This window comes from Corvus hawaiiensis, chromosome 21 (assembly GCF_020740725.1).
Source record: "Corvus hawaiiensis isolate bCorHaw1 chromosome 21, bCorHaw1.pri.cur, whole genome shotgun sequence".
In the NCBI taxonomy this organism is placed as follows: domain Eukaryota; kingdom Metazoa; phylum Chordata; class Aves; order Passeriformes; family Corvidae; genus Corvus; species Corvus hawaiiensis.
Window position 1 is genome coordinate 8007725 of NC_063233.1, and position 19174 is coordinate 8026898.

General features: G+C 46.3%; 1 protein-coding gene across 2 annotated transcripts in view; it reads right to left on the reverse strand.

Annotated features, from left to right (window-relative positions):
* PAPPA (pappalysin 1) overlaps positions 1-19174 on the reverse strand; it is a 178406-nt gene that overhangs the window by 43477 nt on the left and 115755 nt on the right. For both annotated transcript variants that reach the window (XM_048325816.1, XM_048325817.1), the window contains exons 11-13: positions 11963-12076; positions 11431-11566; positions 7699-7912 (exon numbers count right to left, since the gene is read on the reverse strand). In XM_048325816.1, the coding sequence (XP_048181773.1) occupies positions 7699-7912; positions 11431-11566; positions 11963-12076 (464 nt within the window). The remainder of the gene's footprint in view (positions 1-7698; positions 7913-11430; positions 11567-11962; positions 12077-19174) is intronic.

Here is a 19174-nt window from a genome sequence, read left to right on the forward strand (position 1 = left end):
TACTGACAGAGAAGCACATCTGCACATGTTTCTACTGAGCTCTAGACCAGATTAAATGGCAGTATTTATGCACCTACACAACTCATTTCTCTGTCCCAGACTAGCGCTATATGGGAAGTGCCCGCTGCTTGTAATTTAAGGTTGCTTGTTCAGTGTTGGCCCTTCCTGGGAGTGTGATGAGCCATAAACAATTTCTACATTCAGAAATATCTTATTTCCTCAAGGTGCACAAAGCATCGCTGCTGACAGGGCTGAGGAAGGAGAATTCCACCTCTGTGTTGGCCAACTCCACACCCTTGTATGCAACAAACCCCTGTCTATCAGCACGACTGTGATGCTCATCACTTCTGCAGAATGGATGCTCCCCTGCTAGAGCTGGCCTATCCAGGGTGATCCTGCTTTCAGGAGGATCCCCAAACACTGACCACGGATTTCACGTTTTCCAGTCACTGCAACTCACAGCCTGGCGTACAGATTTAAACTGCCATGGGTTTCACTCCGTTACGATCAATAAGCTTGTGGATGGAGCAGCAGAAGAACAAGGGAGCAGCACATCCTTGTGCCCAGGTGGTCACCACTGAGGAGAAACGAGGTGAGAAGAACAGCCAGGTGCTATTGCCTTGCAAACACCCAACACAAATCACGCAGGGGTGTGAGCCACAAGCTTTACACACCCCTTTAGGCACCACGAGCCTCACACCCTGCAGCTCCCTGAGCAGAGCAGGGCCTTACCAACCTCTTCCTAACCTTACCAACCTCATGGCATTGCTGCTTTAGTAAATCCTCAGCTGACATCAGCAAAAATATCTGAAACTGGATGTTGACAGAGAGTGTAAATGATGAATGATGCTGTGTGGAACCCTCTGTGCTCCATGTCCCATGAGGGCCAGCTCTCACTTTGCTCCCCTCCATTTCCCAGCTGGTGAGGCTGCAGCACGAGTGCCTCCTGTGCCAGGGCTGCAGTGCTGAGGAAGCTGACTCACTGGGGAAAAAAGGGAGCACTACTGCCAAGCCACTCTCGGAAGCACGTACTGCAAACCTCGACTGCCCACTGCAAAACTGCCTCAACATCTGAAAACCTTCTTCCACGAAAGCTGGAAAAATAAAATAATAGCAGACTTATTTAATCTAATACTTATGTGAATTAATGTAGCACTGAATTCAGCCTTGAATGGCTTCAGAGGGAAGGATGAGCCCAAGAAAACCCTTGCAATCTGCACAGAGGGAAATCTGAAGCAACGTCACCGCAGTCAGTGGCATCGCTTTTCATTTCCATCAATGTAAAGGAGAAAAAGAATCCGGTTTCTGGAGTTCAGATCAGGACACCAGATGCGCAAGCCTGGGCTTAGAAGTCCTACAGAACTGAAACGCCACAGACAAAAGCATTAAGAAACACTTATTGTGATGTTCTTCTTTCTGTTTACAAGTCCCCTTGTGGTCTTCTGAAATGGCCAGGGAACATTTTTAGCCACCCCCTCCAGGCTCCAGATTATGCCTTGGTTAGCAGATCATCTGGGCAGCTCTCTCTGTCTGTAACTCTATATGAATGACTTCAGTGACAAACAATACAACCATTCACTTTTTGTAAGAAAACAACCACTGCCACCAAATGTTTCTAATTTAAATATTTCTGGTTCTCTAGCTACTGGTTCCAATTTGGTATCAGCTACTGTCAGCCATAAATCCCAATGAATTTTGAAGTCACGATCCTGAATTGAGCTCTGCAAATGCAGAATTAAGATGGAGAAATTAATATCTCCAAGTAGGAAGTTTAGACAAAGAACCCATCACATCCATTTGTGGATTACAGAAGCTCTTGCATGGGTACTGCCATTTAGCAGTGGTCAATCATCACATGTTCCAGAAAATGTGCATTCCTCAGGAAAGAAGCAGTATGACAGCATCTGAGAATGAAATCACTTCGGCTTTAACTCATGTTGATTCCTGGCATAGGACAGTTTATCCCATTTTCTTGCAGTCAAAATCACGTGACTTCATCAAAACTGCCTATTTCAAATCATCCCTGGTCTATCCTAACTCCCAAAAGTCCTTATCAAAGTATGAAGTGGTCTGGAGCAAAGCTACACCGGGGACCCAAGGACCACTCTGATGATTTACTTTATCAAGTGTCCGTGCCTGGGACATTCCCTGACCAGTGTTTATTTTACTAGGTCCCCATCAGGATTCACTTGCTCCTTTTCTTGCCCTGGCAGCGTACAATTTCCTAAAACAACATCTTCAGGCCAAGGTGAGTGCAAGGAACAGTGGATTTCTTGCACACATTCCATTGCATGTTCAAAACAGATCAAGGCAGACTGTTTCAATGATGTAAAAAGCCCTGGACTGAGTCAGCTTCACATGTAGGCTGAAGTTCTGAGCCAGTTCTTACTTTATTCAAATCCATTCTGCCCATCCCTAATCTAAATGAGCTCAGTCATTGGGCTCTAAATTTGTATTTCGCTGTGCCAATATTGGCCCCAATTCAGAAAGGCACTTAAATATGTGCTTAACTTCAAAAGCACAGTTAAGTCCCACTGATAGATTTGACTACAGGGGGATGTAAGCAAATAGCTCAGGGCTTTGCTAAATTGGGGCCTTAGTGACACAATCCTAGAAACATTTGTATTTTAACATGTTTATAGAAAATTATAACAATTAAGTGGAGCTCTTCCTTCCTCACATAAAAACAATCCAGGACTTCCTCTTTCAAAAAGCTTACAGCAGCCAAACTTTCTTTTCCTAACCCTGAGGTCAAGCACTTTTCCAATAACTCATCTTAACATGGTGCCTTAATTATTTGTTTCCTTCGTGATGGCTCTGACACGTATCTAAGCTCAGGTGAGCCTAAAAGCTCATAGTGGGCACTTTTTAGGAGAAGAGCCACGACATTATCTCTTGGACACATGAAGAACTCCCTTTTCCACAGTCTGGGCCAGCTTGGGCTGCAGATCTGAAGGGCAATTTGGTTTTGTCCTATGCCACCATACACACAACTCACACATGTGTAAACTTCTGAGGGTTTTTCCAGCATATTTATCCTTACAATGGGTTTGTGTTCTCCTCTGTAGAGGTTATTCTAAAGGCAAGAGCAGGTTCTCTCTCTCTAACCCAAACATACATGCAGAGGCTGCTAGCCATATTCCTTGCTGTGGAAATTTAAAAAAAAAAATGAACTGAAAATGTGGCAATGAATTTGTCTCCTTCAGTCTTCAGCTAAAGCACATTGCCTCCTTGTATTAACACGGAACCTTGAATATCTCTCCAAATCCATGGGACTGGATGGGGACTGATGAACCTTTGCTGACTGGAAGAAGGATCAAGCCCTTTCTTAAAAAGGCATTTTCCTGGCAATCTGGTCCATGAGAGCGACCACATGAGTGGTGTCACCTCTGGGCCCTTCAGCGACGTCACCTCAGTACTGCTGGGTTTGACTCTGACAGCGATCGCAGCAAACCCCTGCTTCAATCTGAAAGGGTCAGAATGAAGCTAAGCCCAGAGATTTACAGAAAATCCTTGCTCCAACCCAAGGTAAGCCCCAGGGAAAGGAGAGGCACGAGCCAGTGTGTCCCACTCACTGTCCCCACCACTGGCAGGGCAAATTCTCGTTGGGGTGGGCTCTGCCTCCAGCCTGCCTGCACCCCGTGGTGTGAGCTGCTCCTGCCAGGGGGGTCCATGTTGAACTGATAAAGCTCTCAAAGCCCCATCACCCTGCCAGCTTGGAAGTGGGACCGTGTCGCTGGGCGTCAGCAGCCCCACAGGTCTCCCTGCCAGAGTCTGTCCAGGCAAACAAAGAAAATGCATCACCTTCCACTTTAATAAAAGCCAAATGATGCCGTTTGCCAATTACCAAAACAGGGTGAAGGTTAAAAACCCATTGAATTATAACACATGTCACGGACCAAAGCTTCTATGATTAACAGTTCTGTGAGAAATTCATTAATTTCACCCGAAGCAAGCTGACAGAGATTGTGCTTAATGACAGAATGCAGGGCAGGGGAAAGGCGGCCAAACGGGGAAAGAGAAAGCTGCATTAATTCACAACAAAAAGAGACGAGGAAACCCTTTTTTCCCCCCTTATAAAAAGGAAAAAAAAAAAATAACCAGAGTTGTAAAGAGCGGCTGCATTTGTTCTGCTGCTGAAGATTTATCTTCATCATTTCTTGTTGGGGAAGCTGACAGCAGGAGAGAACAAGACAAAGAGAAGAGCTGGAATGGGCTATGAATCCCTGGGGCTTGTTTGGGGCAGCAAAGGGTGCAGCTCAAAGGGAACCTCCCCATAGAGGCCAGAGGAGGTGATGGTGTGGTACCCAGGGGCCGGTCTTGGTCTACAGAGTCTAAGACCCACATATGCCCACTTATGGAGAGAGGAAAACCCAAAATCTCCCCTGCAGAAGCAAATTTGAAGCCATAGCAGTGAGGCTGTGGCAAGGTTTCACCAAAGAAAGCAAAAGAAAATCTTTTTGCTACACTCTTTAGAAAGCACGAGGTGGGGACAATGTGAGGCAAGGAGACTGGAGAGCTGTGGGCAGTCGGGGGGGACTTGTTTTCAGTATGAACACGGAGTAAATGGTGGATTAGATGGATGGAAGTCCTGAAACATGCAGTTCTGACTGCTGGACTGGGTGAATTGGGCTTTCCTGCCTCCTGCCTGCAGTTTCCAGCAGAGGAACAGTGGCACCAGGAGGGGTGGTGGAGGGGACAGGTCCGGTGACCATGACAGGGAAATGACACTGAGGAAGAGCAGCACTTCCCACAAACTGCTTTGCCAGGGATGGGTGACCTCCAGCTGACGTTTCCTACCCAGCAAAAAAGACAAAAACCTGATTTTTGAGGAACCACTGTCAAAGGCAGCCCCAGAACACCAGGCCTTCTTGCTGCTCGAGTGACTGCGGGGTGGGAAATTACACCTCTGCTTCTGCATGAGGCTACACAGGAAATAGTAAAAGTATAACAATTTGAGCTATAATGCACAAGAGAAGGACTAACCAGGCCACTATATCTGGCCTAAGGATGCAGTGTGAAAATGAAGAGCGTCATTTTTACAGCACATCTCCAGCAGTGAGGGAAACTTCTACTGAAAACAAAAAAAGAGTCAGTAGTAACTGGCAGCAGAAAAAACAACTGGAAGAATAAAACTGGAAAGGAGAGAGCAGGAATTTTCAAACTCTGTATGTGTCTTCAGGAGGATGGAATGGATTTTCAAAACAACTCATGATGACTGAGGACAGCTACCTATAAAGTTCAATTGGACTTTTAAATTTAAGCCCATTTTTCTCTAAAATATTAGCTATAATACATATCTTAAGAAAGAAGAGTGAGTGCCTGTTTTATTTTCATTTATTAAGTTGTCACTGACCCACGGGAAGGATCCATTCACCCTCAAAATAAAAACCATGTTAACTTTTAAGGGACAATATATTTCCTTTCCCTCACAATTTTAAAATCTGCACCCTTGCCTAGAAATATCTGTATCTGGCTACAAATCCTCTCCAAGCAAAATAATTCTCCTTGAAAGAGGAAATAATACCTCTTGTAGAGAGAAGCCAAAAAGCAGGCAAAAATATCCGTGTTGACCTAAGGAAAATGAAAGCAGTATAATTGATGCTTACATGCAGGAAGGCAAGTTTCTTTAAAAATTAAATAAATACTTTAAAAATCACATTAGGCAAATGCAACCAGTGGGGAAAGGGGAGAAGGGAAAGATGGGCAATATGGAACTGGCACTCCAAGGGAGTCTGATGGGCAGACTATGAGCAGGGGAGGCAGAAAACACACATCCAGCCTCTGAGCTGGTTAAGAAGTAATTTTTAAAATCTATCTTTCTATGTTCTTCATGGATTGGGTAAAATAACCAAGGAAAAACACAGCAGGTGACAGCAAAGGTGTCACCTATTTCCTGGCTGCACAACCTAATGCACAACTGTCTCCACATCTTGGGTACCTGAACTGTTTTTTGTACAGAAGGAAACAGATCTGGTCACCCCAAATGACCCCATCACAAGGCAAACCAGGGGCTGACTGTCCACTGTAGCACTGTCATCAGTGGAAAAAACTCCACTGATTTCAACTGCCTTTGGATCAGGGCTTTACTTCTGAGGGTTTCTAGTTCCCTGACAGACATGGGAAACTTTATGGTCAATCCAGTGTTGGAACCTGCAAGACCTAAACCATGACTTTGGCCGAGTGAGGCTCGGATGGGAGTTTGTGAGAGCAGGGGACTGAGAGGGCTCAGTGCATCCCGAAAACAAAACGATGCCAAAAAATCAAGAAGAAAAAGAAGAGGTAAAAGGCAGGTGATTCTTCCTCAAGGGATTTCTAAAGGTTGGGTTGCTGGGCTGCAGAGGCTCACTGAAGCTTTGCCTAAGGGGAGTGCATTTTTATTAAGGAAATAACTTTCTAAACACAGAGCACTTCTAATTCCATAAGTGAACAAATGGTTCAATTCCTACTGAAAACTTGAGAGGGCAGCGGAACGTGGCCCTGTGTCTCAGTCCTCCTGAGCTCTCTGATGTTTCTCACCATCTCCTTCCAGTGGGGCTTTCTCACTCTTTTTCTGTCCTGCTCCTGCGCTGGGTTTTGGCCACACTTCCACCACCAGACTTCTCATCTGAAACTTGATCCTGCTGTCTTTGGGCCTCTGAATTTATACAACCTATTGCACAGAATGATCAGACGCCTTGAATCTAGGTCAGAACACACTGACTGGATTGATTTAGCTATAGATATACTCCTTTTTTTTTACTTTATTTTCCCTTCCCTCTCCCCCTTCTCACCCTCCCGCCTTTCCTGGAATAAAAGCGGGTCCTAAAAACAAGCCAGAACATTATGAAAAAACCTGACAGCTTGCTTAGGAGGCTGAGCAGAGGTTTGCTGGGATATGCAACTTGTTTTACTATTGCTGCTGCTATGGTATGACAACTGCTCACAACTTTGAATTCACAAAGGAAGAAAAAAAATTATTCTTTCAGGGGTTTTGCTAAATTCTCTCCTCTTCTTTTCACTGCCTCACTGAAAGGATCCATGAAGCTGCCGCACCAGAGGCCATGAAAGGTCACAATCTCTGTGGGATGCTGTAAAGCAGAGACTGAGAGGGGTTGGTGGTGATCTATTGATGTGTCTGTAATAACAACAAGAATAAAACGGTAGCTATAAACCTTTCATCCTGGGGGGTCCCACAGAGCTTTTCAGAATGGGGGCCGGATCCAGAGAGGTGCTGAGGGCCTCACCCAGCCATAAAAGCACGGCAGATGCTGATGGCCATGGCCCTGCAGCCCAGGGCTGAGCACCTGGCAGGATCCAGCCCCTCCAGGGCACAGGCACCACTCAGTGTCAGCGCGGTCCCTTCCGTGGGAGGTCCCCGCGGCACTGTGGCAGCACAAAGCGGTTCAGACTGAGCTGGTGTGTGAGTGGCGAACACGATGCCGGGCTGGGGAATGTGTGCGGAGTGAACTGGCCCCAACTCCAGGCTTGGCATAAAGGAGGGAGGAGAAAGGAAGAGGAAATAATTCACTAACAGCATCCCATGTGGGTTAAATGTCCCATCCATCCTGATCAATGAGAACACTGCCGGTTTTTTACCCGTGACACAAAGGGGTCAGCAGGGTTCAGCTGCTGTGCCCCTCCTGCCTCCTCCCCAGCCCTGGCTGGCGCTGGGGGTGGTGGGTGTGAGGCAGAGGGAAGCAGGGCTGACACGCTCACCTCTGCTCCGCAGGGCTGTAGGTCTGTCCTCGCTGGCAGCTGCTGATGGTGATGGGGTCGAAGTTGTGGAAGGAACGCAGGGCCACCCCAGAGATAGCCACAAACTGGGAGCTGAAGCTAATGAGGACAGCCTGGGTGTGATAAAAAGGGTGACTGAGGTCATGGATGACGGGGATAATCAGGGGATTGTTCCTGCAGCTCAGGACGTGGACACCTGCCAGAGGAGAGACAAGATCAGAGGAAGGGTCAGGCTTAACACAATTGCTTCCCAAAGCTGTGGGCACTTCAGAGGCATTTCACCCAGAGGAATGGCCTTATAGAGCTGAAAAGTTATGGTAAGCTGCCTGGAGGGGCTTCCCAAATCGCTCAGGAGAGCTTAGCAGAGAAGCAGATCCCTCCAGACAGCTGAAGAAAGGCTGCCTTTCTCTCTGCGAGCACGGCAGGCCCTCGGAGCCGCTTCTTTAGACCACAGCCACATTTCTATTGTGCTCTGGTAAATCAGGAGCAACCAGCACGGGGGAAGTGGAGTCACACTATTGTAAAACAGGTCCTGGAGGACAGTTGGAGCCTTTATATGCAGCATCAAATGGGGCTGGCGGGCTGGGGGGCTTTGTGCACCAGGGCCGAGGCACCACTGGCTCAGCTGGAGCTCTGCATGTCATTAGCACTCAGTGTAAAACTTTATGGTATGAGTTTTCCACTAAATGTGCTCAGATTTGATATTTTCTTCAATAGTTTTGAGCCTTAGGGTATCTTGTTCTTTGCAAGAAAAGGCAGATTTGGACCTGGAGATAGAAATGGAGGTGATGAAGCCACTGAGGATTTTACAGGTGATCTCACTCGAGAAGAAAAGAATTGTGTTTTGGGGAAATAAAAGCATCTCAAGGTTGAGGGGCACAGAAACACCAGAGAGGCAGCAAAGAGACTTCTTAATCCCTTTTGTCCGTGGAGAAGGCACTCGGTGACAGCTGGGAAGAAATTCCCACCTTCAGGTAGAAGTAACCTGAATTCAAATGGGCCAAACCCATCTCAGGGGGAAGGCAGAGGACAGACAGCTGAGGGCTGCCCTAAAAATTCATTAATTGAGATTCATGGCCTGCTGGCTGCCTGCAAGGCTCTGCCTCCACAGCTCCATGGCATCACTCCGAGGATCAGCTTGGCTCCAGATACATTTGCTTCACTGGAGCTCCCCCAGCAATGGCTTTGGCCCAGGCCCCTTGGCTACCCTGATACTCTTACAAATTTGAAAACAAAATAAATTCTATTTGCATGTTTGACTGGCTCAGGGATTTCTGTTATTATTTTTTTTTCCCCCAGTTCAGATTTCTTAACTCAAAAGGGAAGGAATAAAAAGGCTTTCACTTTTCTCCTTAGAAAGTGATTTCCTGTGAATTAAGACATGCTCTTTAAACATCTATCTCCCACCCTCTATAAAAAAATCTTCCTGTAATAAAAAAAAAAAAAATAAAAAAGCAAACCTCTTTTTGTTTTGGTCTTCACCTGACCCTGAAATAACCTCCCTGTCTACTTGCCTCCCACAGGTCTTTTGATATCAGCTCCTTGTGGAACGGTGCATGTTTCTCACTTACAAACAGGTGCAGTTAATACTCAAAATCCCGGGTTCCCAAATTCTTTGGAAGTTTCTGCCTTCTCTGATGGAAAGCCAAGAAAGACCTTATGGTATGAGGCTGTTTATTCACTTCTATTTCATTCCTTGCACTCAGGTGGTGCCCACAACAGAACAGACCCTCAGATATGTGCTGCACTGCTGGTTATTTCTGACCCTGACCAGGAAAATGGGGGCTGGAGAGGTCAGGGTTATTTATTTAACTCCCCTACCTTAACCCATGAAGAAGGCACAGGTACCCATGGGGGCAGTCAGAGCTGTCCCAGGATCACCCCTGTTTCTGTCATTCTGCACCCATCTATTCAGCTCAGCAGCTGAACCCCGGTGTCTACGATGGCTCTGAACCAACAGCACTGAGGTTTTTGGCACCCCAACCTCTCCATCTCCTACCAGGACTTAGAAGAAGCTTCACATTATTTTCTGGGCATCCACTGGCTCTGATCAAGGTGGGAAACTGCATGTCTGATTAAGCTTTAAACTATTGCTCCTTCCTTTTGGATGTACTTTAATTTGCCATGAACTCCTGCTTAAGGCTCATTGAGTGTCTCAGTCGGTCCTGCACCCAGTGCATGACAACATTTGCATCTCAGCTGCAGTTTCCAGCTTGCCACGGTGATAACTCAAACACATGAAACACAATATCCAGGAAAAGGACTTCATCTCACTGTCAGAACTCAGACAGAACAGCAGTGGGGAGCCCTGCCTGAGTGAGAAGTGCTGGGTAGCCCACCTATACCTCTCCTCTGCTCCAGGCAGCCTCTTCTGAAAGGCCAAAGGGGCTTTTCCATGATGAAAGCAGCATTTCAGCTGGGAGGACGTCCAGACATCAGGCTGAGCCATGCCAAACTCATGTTGCAACTTCATTGAAGATTTCAAAACCTAACCCTCAGTTTCCTCTTTGCTCCTCTTTCTTACCCTCTTTCTCTCCCAGTCTGTCTGTCCCTATAAAATGTCACATTAAGTATTGCTGGCATGCTCGTGTTTCCATCATTTATTTCTCAGAGGAATAGAGCTATGTGCCACTGTTTTGCAAAAGGAGGGTAAGATTAATCCAAGGGCTCTGGCAAACTGGGAGCCATCCTGACTCAACCTGCACAACTTGCTACAAATTTCAGTTTGTTCTTGGACAACAGACACCACACATATTTCCTTCGTTTTCCTCCACGCCCCACCAAATCCTGAATTATCCTGGATGCTCATCCAACACCTGTCACTCTGTGTGTGTCCCTTCTGCTTGTCTCTAGTGGGAAGCTCCTTTGAGTTTCAGCTCATTAAAATTGAAACGTTCTGGTAAACCAGAAACCTGGGGGATGGGAGTTATGTCTCCTTAAAAACTGCTCTCAAGGTGATCTGGCCAGCTTTCTCTTCAGTGAAAAAAAGGCAGAGAGCATCTGGGAAGGGATTATGCAAGTCCTACCCTGACAAAGAGTTGGGAGCTAAGGAGAGCTCCTTGGTCCTGGAGCTTAAATGCAGCCTGAATCAATTCACCAGACACAACTTCCCCAGTTTAGGGCCCTGTGCCAAGGGTAGAGACAAAACTGGTCTATCCTGGCACTTCAGCACAAGCACAGGTCCTGCCTCTGTCAGGCACATCTGCTTGATGCCATGCCAGGAGCCTGGCAGGGCCCTGGGGTTTGACCTTCACCACCTGAAATACTTCACCTGGGGAATGTTGGCCATTAAATGGCTCTGGAGACCTCCCTGCAAGCAGGACTAGAGATCACCCAGCACTCCCTGTGAAGCAGAAGCCTTTGCTGCAGCAGCCGGTGCAGGTCCCTCACTCCCTGCTCCCAGGGGTTCATCTGCAGCACCATCAGTGTCTCTCCAGGGCAGTGCTGGGTGTGAAGCATTGAGATAGTGCTGATTTTAGTGACTGAAGAGGAGCTAATCACCTCTGAACACACAGTGAACAGCTATGGAGAAATGTCTGTACAAAATAACACATCGTTTCCCACAAACTCTAGTGAGGCTCAGGGCTTGGAGCATTGAACAAGCACCATTTTTTGGTCTAATTCTGAAAAAAACCAAGCAGGAATACTGGTGAAAGGGGGCATCACCAGATTAAGCAAGCAGTAAAGAGGGGGTTTAATACAACACAGTCTTACCAAGATCGTGGCTCTGCTCTTTGGTGTCAAACAGCTGCACACCGATGGTCTCCTGCTTCTGGTCCAGGTAATAGGTCCCATCAGTGACCAAGTGAACAAGGACTGCTGCAGCCACCATAGGCTGGGAAAAATAAGCCTGGGAAAACACAAAGCCCACAAAGCCTGAGGTGGAAAACTGTGGTGGGCTTTAAAAAATCCCCAGGAGTCAGTTGAGGACTTTTAAAAGAAGAATTCCCATCCCAGGTCACACAGAAATCTTCTCTTCCAATCTCTCCTACACAAACTAGATAAGTCAAACAGCCCTGAAGCTGAACCCTCTCAGAAATTCAATAGCCTTGTCACACACGAGGGGACTTCACTACTGACTCTCTAGACAGTGCTTAAAGACATTGTTCTGCTCTTTTACTCTAAACATACTTCAGAAAAGAGCAGCTTGGCCCTGGGAAGGCTGGCCCATGATATTTTGATTGCTGGAGAAACTTTGAAGAGGCAGGAAAAGAGGAAACGTCTGAATGATGTGTGCACTTCCTACCTTCAGCCAGAAAACAGTCTGTGTCATGTGGGAGTACTGGAAGTTGGCCGTGCAGGGATACCAGGCATACTGGGAGACACCATCGTTCAAGTCGATCACCTTGGTTCGACACATCTGCAGCAGGAAAAAAAAAAGAAACACCAAAACTGACATAGAGGACAGCAAGGAAGGATTCTGACTGCTTCAAGTGGGGAAACAATGTCCAGGTGCACTCCTAGGATAAAGCAATGCACAATAACGGCACTTCTAAATACCATGAGATTATTCAAAAGTTAAGTTTCCAGATCTTCTACCCCAGTAAGAAAAACTGAATCATGAAGAGGAGCTAAAGACTCACAGCAGCTGGATGGCAGCCAACAACCTCCTCTGAATTTGGTACCAGGTCTCTGACAGCATTTAGAACAACTTTGCTCCCACCCAAATGGACCAGGACTCTTCCCACCGGAGTCCAAGTGAGGATCACTTCTGAACACCCCAGCTCCCAGCACAGACAGTCAGGAGGTGCCTCCACACTGCTCCAGCACTGCCCTATTTAAACCTGATGTTCCTGTAACCACAGGGAAGCCACAGCTGGCCCTGTAAACTAGGTGTAGCCAGGAAAGTCCTGCCTCTACAACCCAATTTAAGCAAACTGATTTCCTTTTTTACCAGCCAGTTCTGCAAGTGGAATCACCTACACCTGCAGCCTTTCCATGGCAGGCAGCAGTGAGATTGGAGGCAAACTGCTCTTTTCAGTAAAGTAGATGAATCCCAAGTCCTGCCACAGATGAAAAGCTAAAAGAAATGCCAGAATCTAAGTACCAGAGAGCCTTGCAGTGCCTTCAGTACGTCAGATGTGACAATGAAGCTGCAAGAAATGGTAGGATTTACCCTGAAAACACACTGCTCAGTGCAGCTGCTTCAAAAAAGAAGCATGCATGACCACAGCCTTTCACCTCCCCAGCAAAGAGAAAAAAGGAAATGTCCACCAAGGAAGAAGTTACTACTGCATTAGAAGGATACTTATAGCTGAGGCTCTGGAGCATCTGACAGGTACCTGCTGGATTCACAAGCCTTTGCTGAACTCACTGGCTGTCCTTACCATAGGAATAGAGGGAATTCCTTGGGCTGATGTGCTGTCAGTAAAGCCGTTCCCATCAGCAATCTGATTATTAAACCAAAAAGAAAACCCTGACATGAAACAAGAGAAATAACAAAGATGCTTTTGGCCACTCAAAATCCTATGCCCACTATAATTTTGCATGGAAATGCCCTCTTGGTCTCACCAGGCAAAGTCTGGGCACTGCAAAGAGAGCCTTGGATGCCTGGGAATGAGAAACCAGATTGGCTAAAAGTGAGGTAATCCCCTTTAAAATCTGAGTCCCTCAAGATCCAGCACAGAGGAATCTTACAGGCAAAACATAAATCAGCTTTAATGGGTTGGAAGAAGATTTTTAGTTTATTTATTTTTTGAAACAACTGGGACCAAGCTTCATTGAGGCTAGCCAGTGGATAGTGTTACATTTTACAGAAGAGCAAGGCTTTACATAAACTATCTTTGGCATTTGAAATCCAGGCCAGCAATTCGACATGTACGGTTTCGCAACTCTCCCTTCTTGCGTTTTCAGCAGCCTGTCTCTTGTTGGGAGCATGGTTTTTATTTTAATACCTCTCCAGCTAGGGAATTTATCTTACCCACATCTGCAATTTATATGGTCAGAGAGCTCTTTGACATGAACAAAGGTCTCATTACTTTTATATGATTTTGTTCTTATTCTTACTTTCCTCCTGCTCTATTGGTCCATAAAGGTGGCTGAAAGAAACACAGTACTGACTTTCGGTGCTTTTTAAGTGCCACTTAATGGATGAGTGAAAACCTGAATTAAGAAATCACCCAGACCTTCACCAAAAGTTTGAATCTAACCCAAAATAAACCCCTGCTGAGGTGGGCTGGAAATCTCTGATAACTTTTAAATGCCTTGTTTGATTTGTGCGCGTGTGTGAACTCTAGCACTTTCTGCTTCTGCCTGAGAATATTAGCAAAAATCTGAGCATTGCATAAAGAGCCTGTGTTCAGGCCACGTGGGCTGTCAGACTGGCCTGGTTTGAACAGGTTAGATAAGCTTCCCCCTGCTGAGGCTGATCCATCGCTACCCAGACAAGTGTTTCAAAGTGGTCCTGGGGTAAAAGGTTCTTTTAGAAGAACCTAATTGAGAAGTGTGGGAAAAGTCTAACAGAGATGAATGGCTACAAGGGCCGCTTTTCCACTAGCTGCTGGCCAGTAAACTTAGCTAATGTTAAAAAATGTTCTCTAGGTTTCTCTGAAAACAACTGGATTGGATAAACATTTCCAGTCACCTACAGACTCCACCATCCCAACAGGCTCCAACACACATGGTAAATCCATCTGCCTTTCAATTCTGCCCAGGCACTGTGTGTCACATCACACCTGCCTAGTCTGAGAGTCATCTGCTAGGAGAGTCTTTCACATCTCTGCTTTTAAGGCATCCCTAGAATGTGGCAGCAGCCCGAAGGCCCCTATTATTTAGGTTAATGGTTGGACTCAATGATCTTTTCTAACCTGAATGATTCTGTGATTACTGCAGCACAAACACTTTTAAGCTACAAGTTCCAGTGGCCTGGAAGACAGAATATCATCTGTCCTCATGGCTATTTGCAGGAATTCACACTTAGGAGAAACAGATCCTAACGTCCTCTAGTTTGGTACAATGATGCAAACCAGCAGCTAAAGCACCTGACAGCTGCGGAGGGAAGAAGCACAGATAGACTTCTCATTTCAGGGTGTTACCAAACACTGAAGTATTTGCTTTGAAGAATGACAGCATCACACAGAGCTCCAAACTTCACTCACTGGGGCTTATCCAGATTCTCAGACCCACACAGCAACTGGGGATATCCACAGGAGCTTAGTATGTGCTCCAAAGTATGCGGCGACTATTTGTGTCTAGTTACTGGAAGCCCATGTCATCCCCCTCCCGAGGAAGCTGCTTTCAATTAAAAGAGCTGATGTCTGTTCCTCTCGGAGGTTCAAATCCAGCTCGTCTCCCACCCCCACATTTTGTACACAAACATCGACAGACAGAACGATCAAGGCCAGAGAGCACTGTGGGATCTTCCCACAAGAGGGAATGCCTGGAGGATTCCCTTTGACTGATTTATACAACCTCTTGTCAATCAAAGGCACAACATGTTCTTCAAACCGCCTCTCCTGTTTTCCTTCTCTTACTCAGGGGGACCGAGGAATGTGTCAGCAGAAAGGGAAAAGTGATATATTGGGAGCACTTAGCTTTTTGCCACATCAAAAACACATTTACTATTGCAATCAACTCCATTTCCTTCAAAGTAATATGGGAAAATTTGCTGAAGAGCAAATTTTGGAAGGCGCCCTTGTGAATGATTCCCAGCCATCCCGTGACTGCAGGCAATGTGAATTTGCATTGATGGGTTTCTGTTGCAGCTGAATTACAGGTTATGGATCACAAATCCTCTGGACTGGGCACTGGACTAGATCCCAGCCCAACTGTGCCCAGTGCACGGCCCCAGTACAGCCTTCTGGGCAGCACTTGGCTTCTCCAGGCCTGAGCACCCTGTCTGGAAGATGAGGATGATGTTCCCCCACACCACACAGGTGGCTGAGCCACAAAATGGTGCTCAGATGTTGCTGAGAGCACACACAGGTGTGAGGATACAGCTCCCCAAAGGAGTGGGCTAAACACAGATCCCATCCCACTCTGACCTTCCCACCGCACAAGCACAGTCAGACACCACAGGCTTTGCACACACTGGTGGTTCTCAGCATTGTAACATCAAAATAATTCTAAATGCAGACAGAAAAGCTGCTATTTAAGCTCGGATGCTGCCCTACTCAGCTCTGGCACCGTGGTTGGAGCGGACGTGCCTGTCTGCATGCCCCGGGGCAGCTGGACGCAGAGCAAACCTCCAGTGCACAGATCTGTCTGCTCCCAAAATCCCATCTGGTGAACCATGGCGGGGCTCCCTCCAGACCATGTCCCCGAGCTCTGTCTGGCTGCAAGGGGCCGTCGTGGGCACTTGGTCAGGCAGTGGGGAGCATCCTCCTTCTGCAGAGGAGGGTGGAAGTGGAGATTGAGGTCCAAAAGCTGCCTCTCCCCCCTCCTTTCTACAGGAAAGTGCTGCTGACACTTCTGCACCCCGACAGACAACACAGAGTGTTTCTGGGATGAAACAGGCTATACCTGTTGGCAAAACAGCAACCATGGAGCAGGCAGGAACAGGATCTCTTGGTAAAACCCACAGTACCAGCTATTTGTGGAGCACAAAACATCCTCAGTGAGGCTGCGTGAGTGCGCAGAAAAGCTCATGGACTGATACAAAACCCATGGGGGCACAAACAGAACATCTTCTGTTGTTTGAAGATCCAGCTAAAGAACAGATTTCGGCCGTAATACTGGAACCTAATTAATCTACAATATTTAGCTGACTGCTCTGCAGAATGTTATTTGTATTTAACTCAACACATGCCAGAGGATCCCAGCCATGACATGAGCAGCATTTTAACACATCCCTTACAGATGAAAACTTTCTCCCTGCCTTGCCAGGCCAGGCTGGCAGTCACCCAGCCCTTTTATTCTTAAATATGTTATTGTTCTTGCCGACCTAAGGTTAATCTCACCCAAGGATGAGAAACCATGGTGCAGTTGCTAAATATCAGAAAGGTTCCTGCCTGTTTATTGCCCAATATTGTAAGGCAGCTTGACTGCCACATGGACACCACCCAGTTTGCCGACTGCAGCACAGACCTCCAATCTGTTCTGAAAGCTGTTGCACTGCTTTTCTCATTTCAGCTGGGAATTGGGTTGGAGCTAGGGAAAAATGAAGTTGCCCACATTAGTGAGCACCGAACCATTAAAAAGGCCACCATTTGGGCTCCAACAAACACCTCAAACTCCAGCCAATTTCTCTGACCATTTCAAACCTCAGGAGCCCACAAAGCTCAAATGGAAATTGTACACACTGCAGCACAAAGAATTTTGCTCCGGGTTTCCTTCTAGATTCTGGTCAGAAATGCTTTAGGACAAGTGTCTTTATCAGCTGTCTTTAGCAGTGGATTTATCCCATCAGAAATTTGAGTCCAGAGTTGTCTGCCCAACTGTGAATGTCAGTCTTGGGTCATTCCAGGTTGACCTCTAAAACTTAAGGAAAACATTCAAAGCTACTTTTCCCAAACTGGGACACACATTTATTTTTATGTGCACTAACAATGGCTTTCTGTTGCAGAAAATAAAATAAAAAACTAAAACCAAATCTGAAATGCAGCAGCAGAAATTCTAAACATAAAATGAGGGAAGAAAGCTGTGTCCCTCTGTCTCTTTCAAGAGCCACCTTACCTTACAGTCTACTGCTACTTCCACAGCAGCAACTTCACCTCATCTCTGATGCTCATCAACTGCAGCTTCTCCCCCCAAACCCTCCTTGTCCTCTGATAGCACAGATCTACTGTTTCATGCTCTTTGTCTGCTTTTGCCTGTTTTCATTGGGGTGCCTAAAGGTCTGATGGCAAAAGATGAAAAACTGCAGCATGCCCTGCTCCAGGACAAAGGCATGTGGGCAGGTGATCCACAGAAAAGCTTTACCAACTGGAAGCTGATGAAACTCCTGGGGTAACACACTGATGCTATATTACTCCCAGATTCAGTTGGCTCAGAAGTCAAAGGAAATCTCATCTGTCAATTTTCCCCGTGTAATGAAGAACAGGATTTGGCTGTGGGATTGGGAAGCAGCTTACATCTCCTACAGGATGAAATAAAGCCCTGCTGCCAGTCCCTATGTCCAGTCTCAGCACAGCCACGTCCACTTTGAACCTGGGGCAGCTGATGTGTCTGGACCTTGCAGACTCAGAATTCAATTAGCATGATATTACAGCTTCCTTAGCACAGAGCCACGATTCTCAGCTGAAGATTTGGCTGGATTTTTTAGTAACTGGAAAGTGACCTTTCTGTGTATGAAAACACTGCGGGCAGGGCACCAATAGTTCGCCTGCAATGTGACATGATGATAAATTCCTCTACTTTACAATGATAGTGTTCATCTCCAAAGGGAAATTTCCTAGAGTTTTGGATGTAACACAGGGCTGCGATTCAGAAATGAGTGGGAGATGCAAGGGCTATTTCATTTTGTCATGTAAGTTGGTTTAGTTCGAGGCAAGCGAAAAGGAGCTACAGGGATTTCCATTAGATGATGGCCCAGATTGCATGTGTATTCAAGGTGTGTTATTAACTTTAGCTTTCTCAAAAATGCAGTTATTTCACTTCCAAAGAGCCGGTATGAACAATATATTTCCATTTTTAAATCATGCAGACCTGCATTCTTTGAGCTTCCCTTTGAATTTCTGTTATCTCCAGATTCAAAGCAAACTTCATTTAAAACCAGTGAGTTCAAATCAAAATCACATCAAACCATAAACTTCACATGGCATACCTGAAAAAACTGTAAATCAGTTCTGACTGGCCCTATCCCAAACTCACATGGGCTTTGACAGCCAGCCAGGTGTAATCAAATATCGAGGATGCTTGCTGGACCCGTGGAAAAAAACAATATGAAGTTTTGATTTTCCAACAAAACCCTAACCAGATGATTTTTGCACAGTTCAAAGGATCACCCCAAGGACATCGGTTAAGCCAGGGCCAGCAACTACAGAAAAATAGGGTGAGAAAAAGAAGAAATAATTGCACTAATGGGATTTAAAAATCAAGTCATCTTTTACGCCAGCCCACAAGCAAACCCCAGCATCTGGAGCTCCTGGGTGCAATTTGCACCTGCCCCTGCTTCTTTTGCCATTCAGAGATGCAAACTGAAGGGATGCAGAATCAAGAGATAGTTCTGAGTGCACAGCACAGTCTCCTGTGCAGCACATGAAAGTACAAACCAGCAATTTGCCATGTGCTCCCATTTATTCCTGCCAGACCTCTGCTATTTCTTCAACTCAGCAGCAGGACATAAAGATGCTGCTCTCAAACAACAGCATCTTCCACGCCAGCACTGCCAGGATCTTACCTCAGAGCAGTAATTCTTAGAGTTAGCCCTGAACTGTGTTATTATGCTCAAATTCACAAATACAGCTACTAGCAGCAACGGCACCCCATGCAATAGGCTAGACAGACAGGATCAAGCAGCAGCACCCAAACAAGAATTTAGGCCTTCAGTTCTGCAAGTATCAGCCTCATTAAAGCTAAA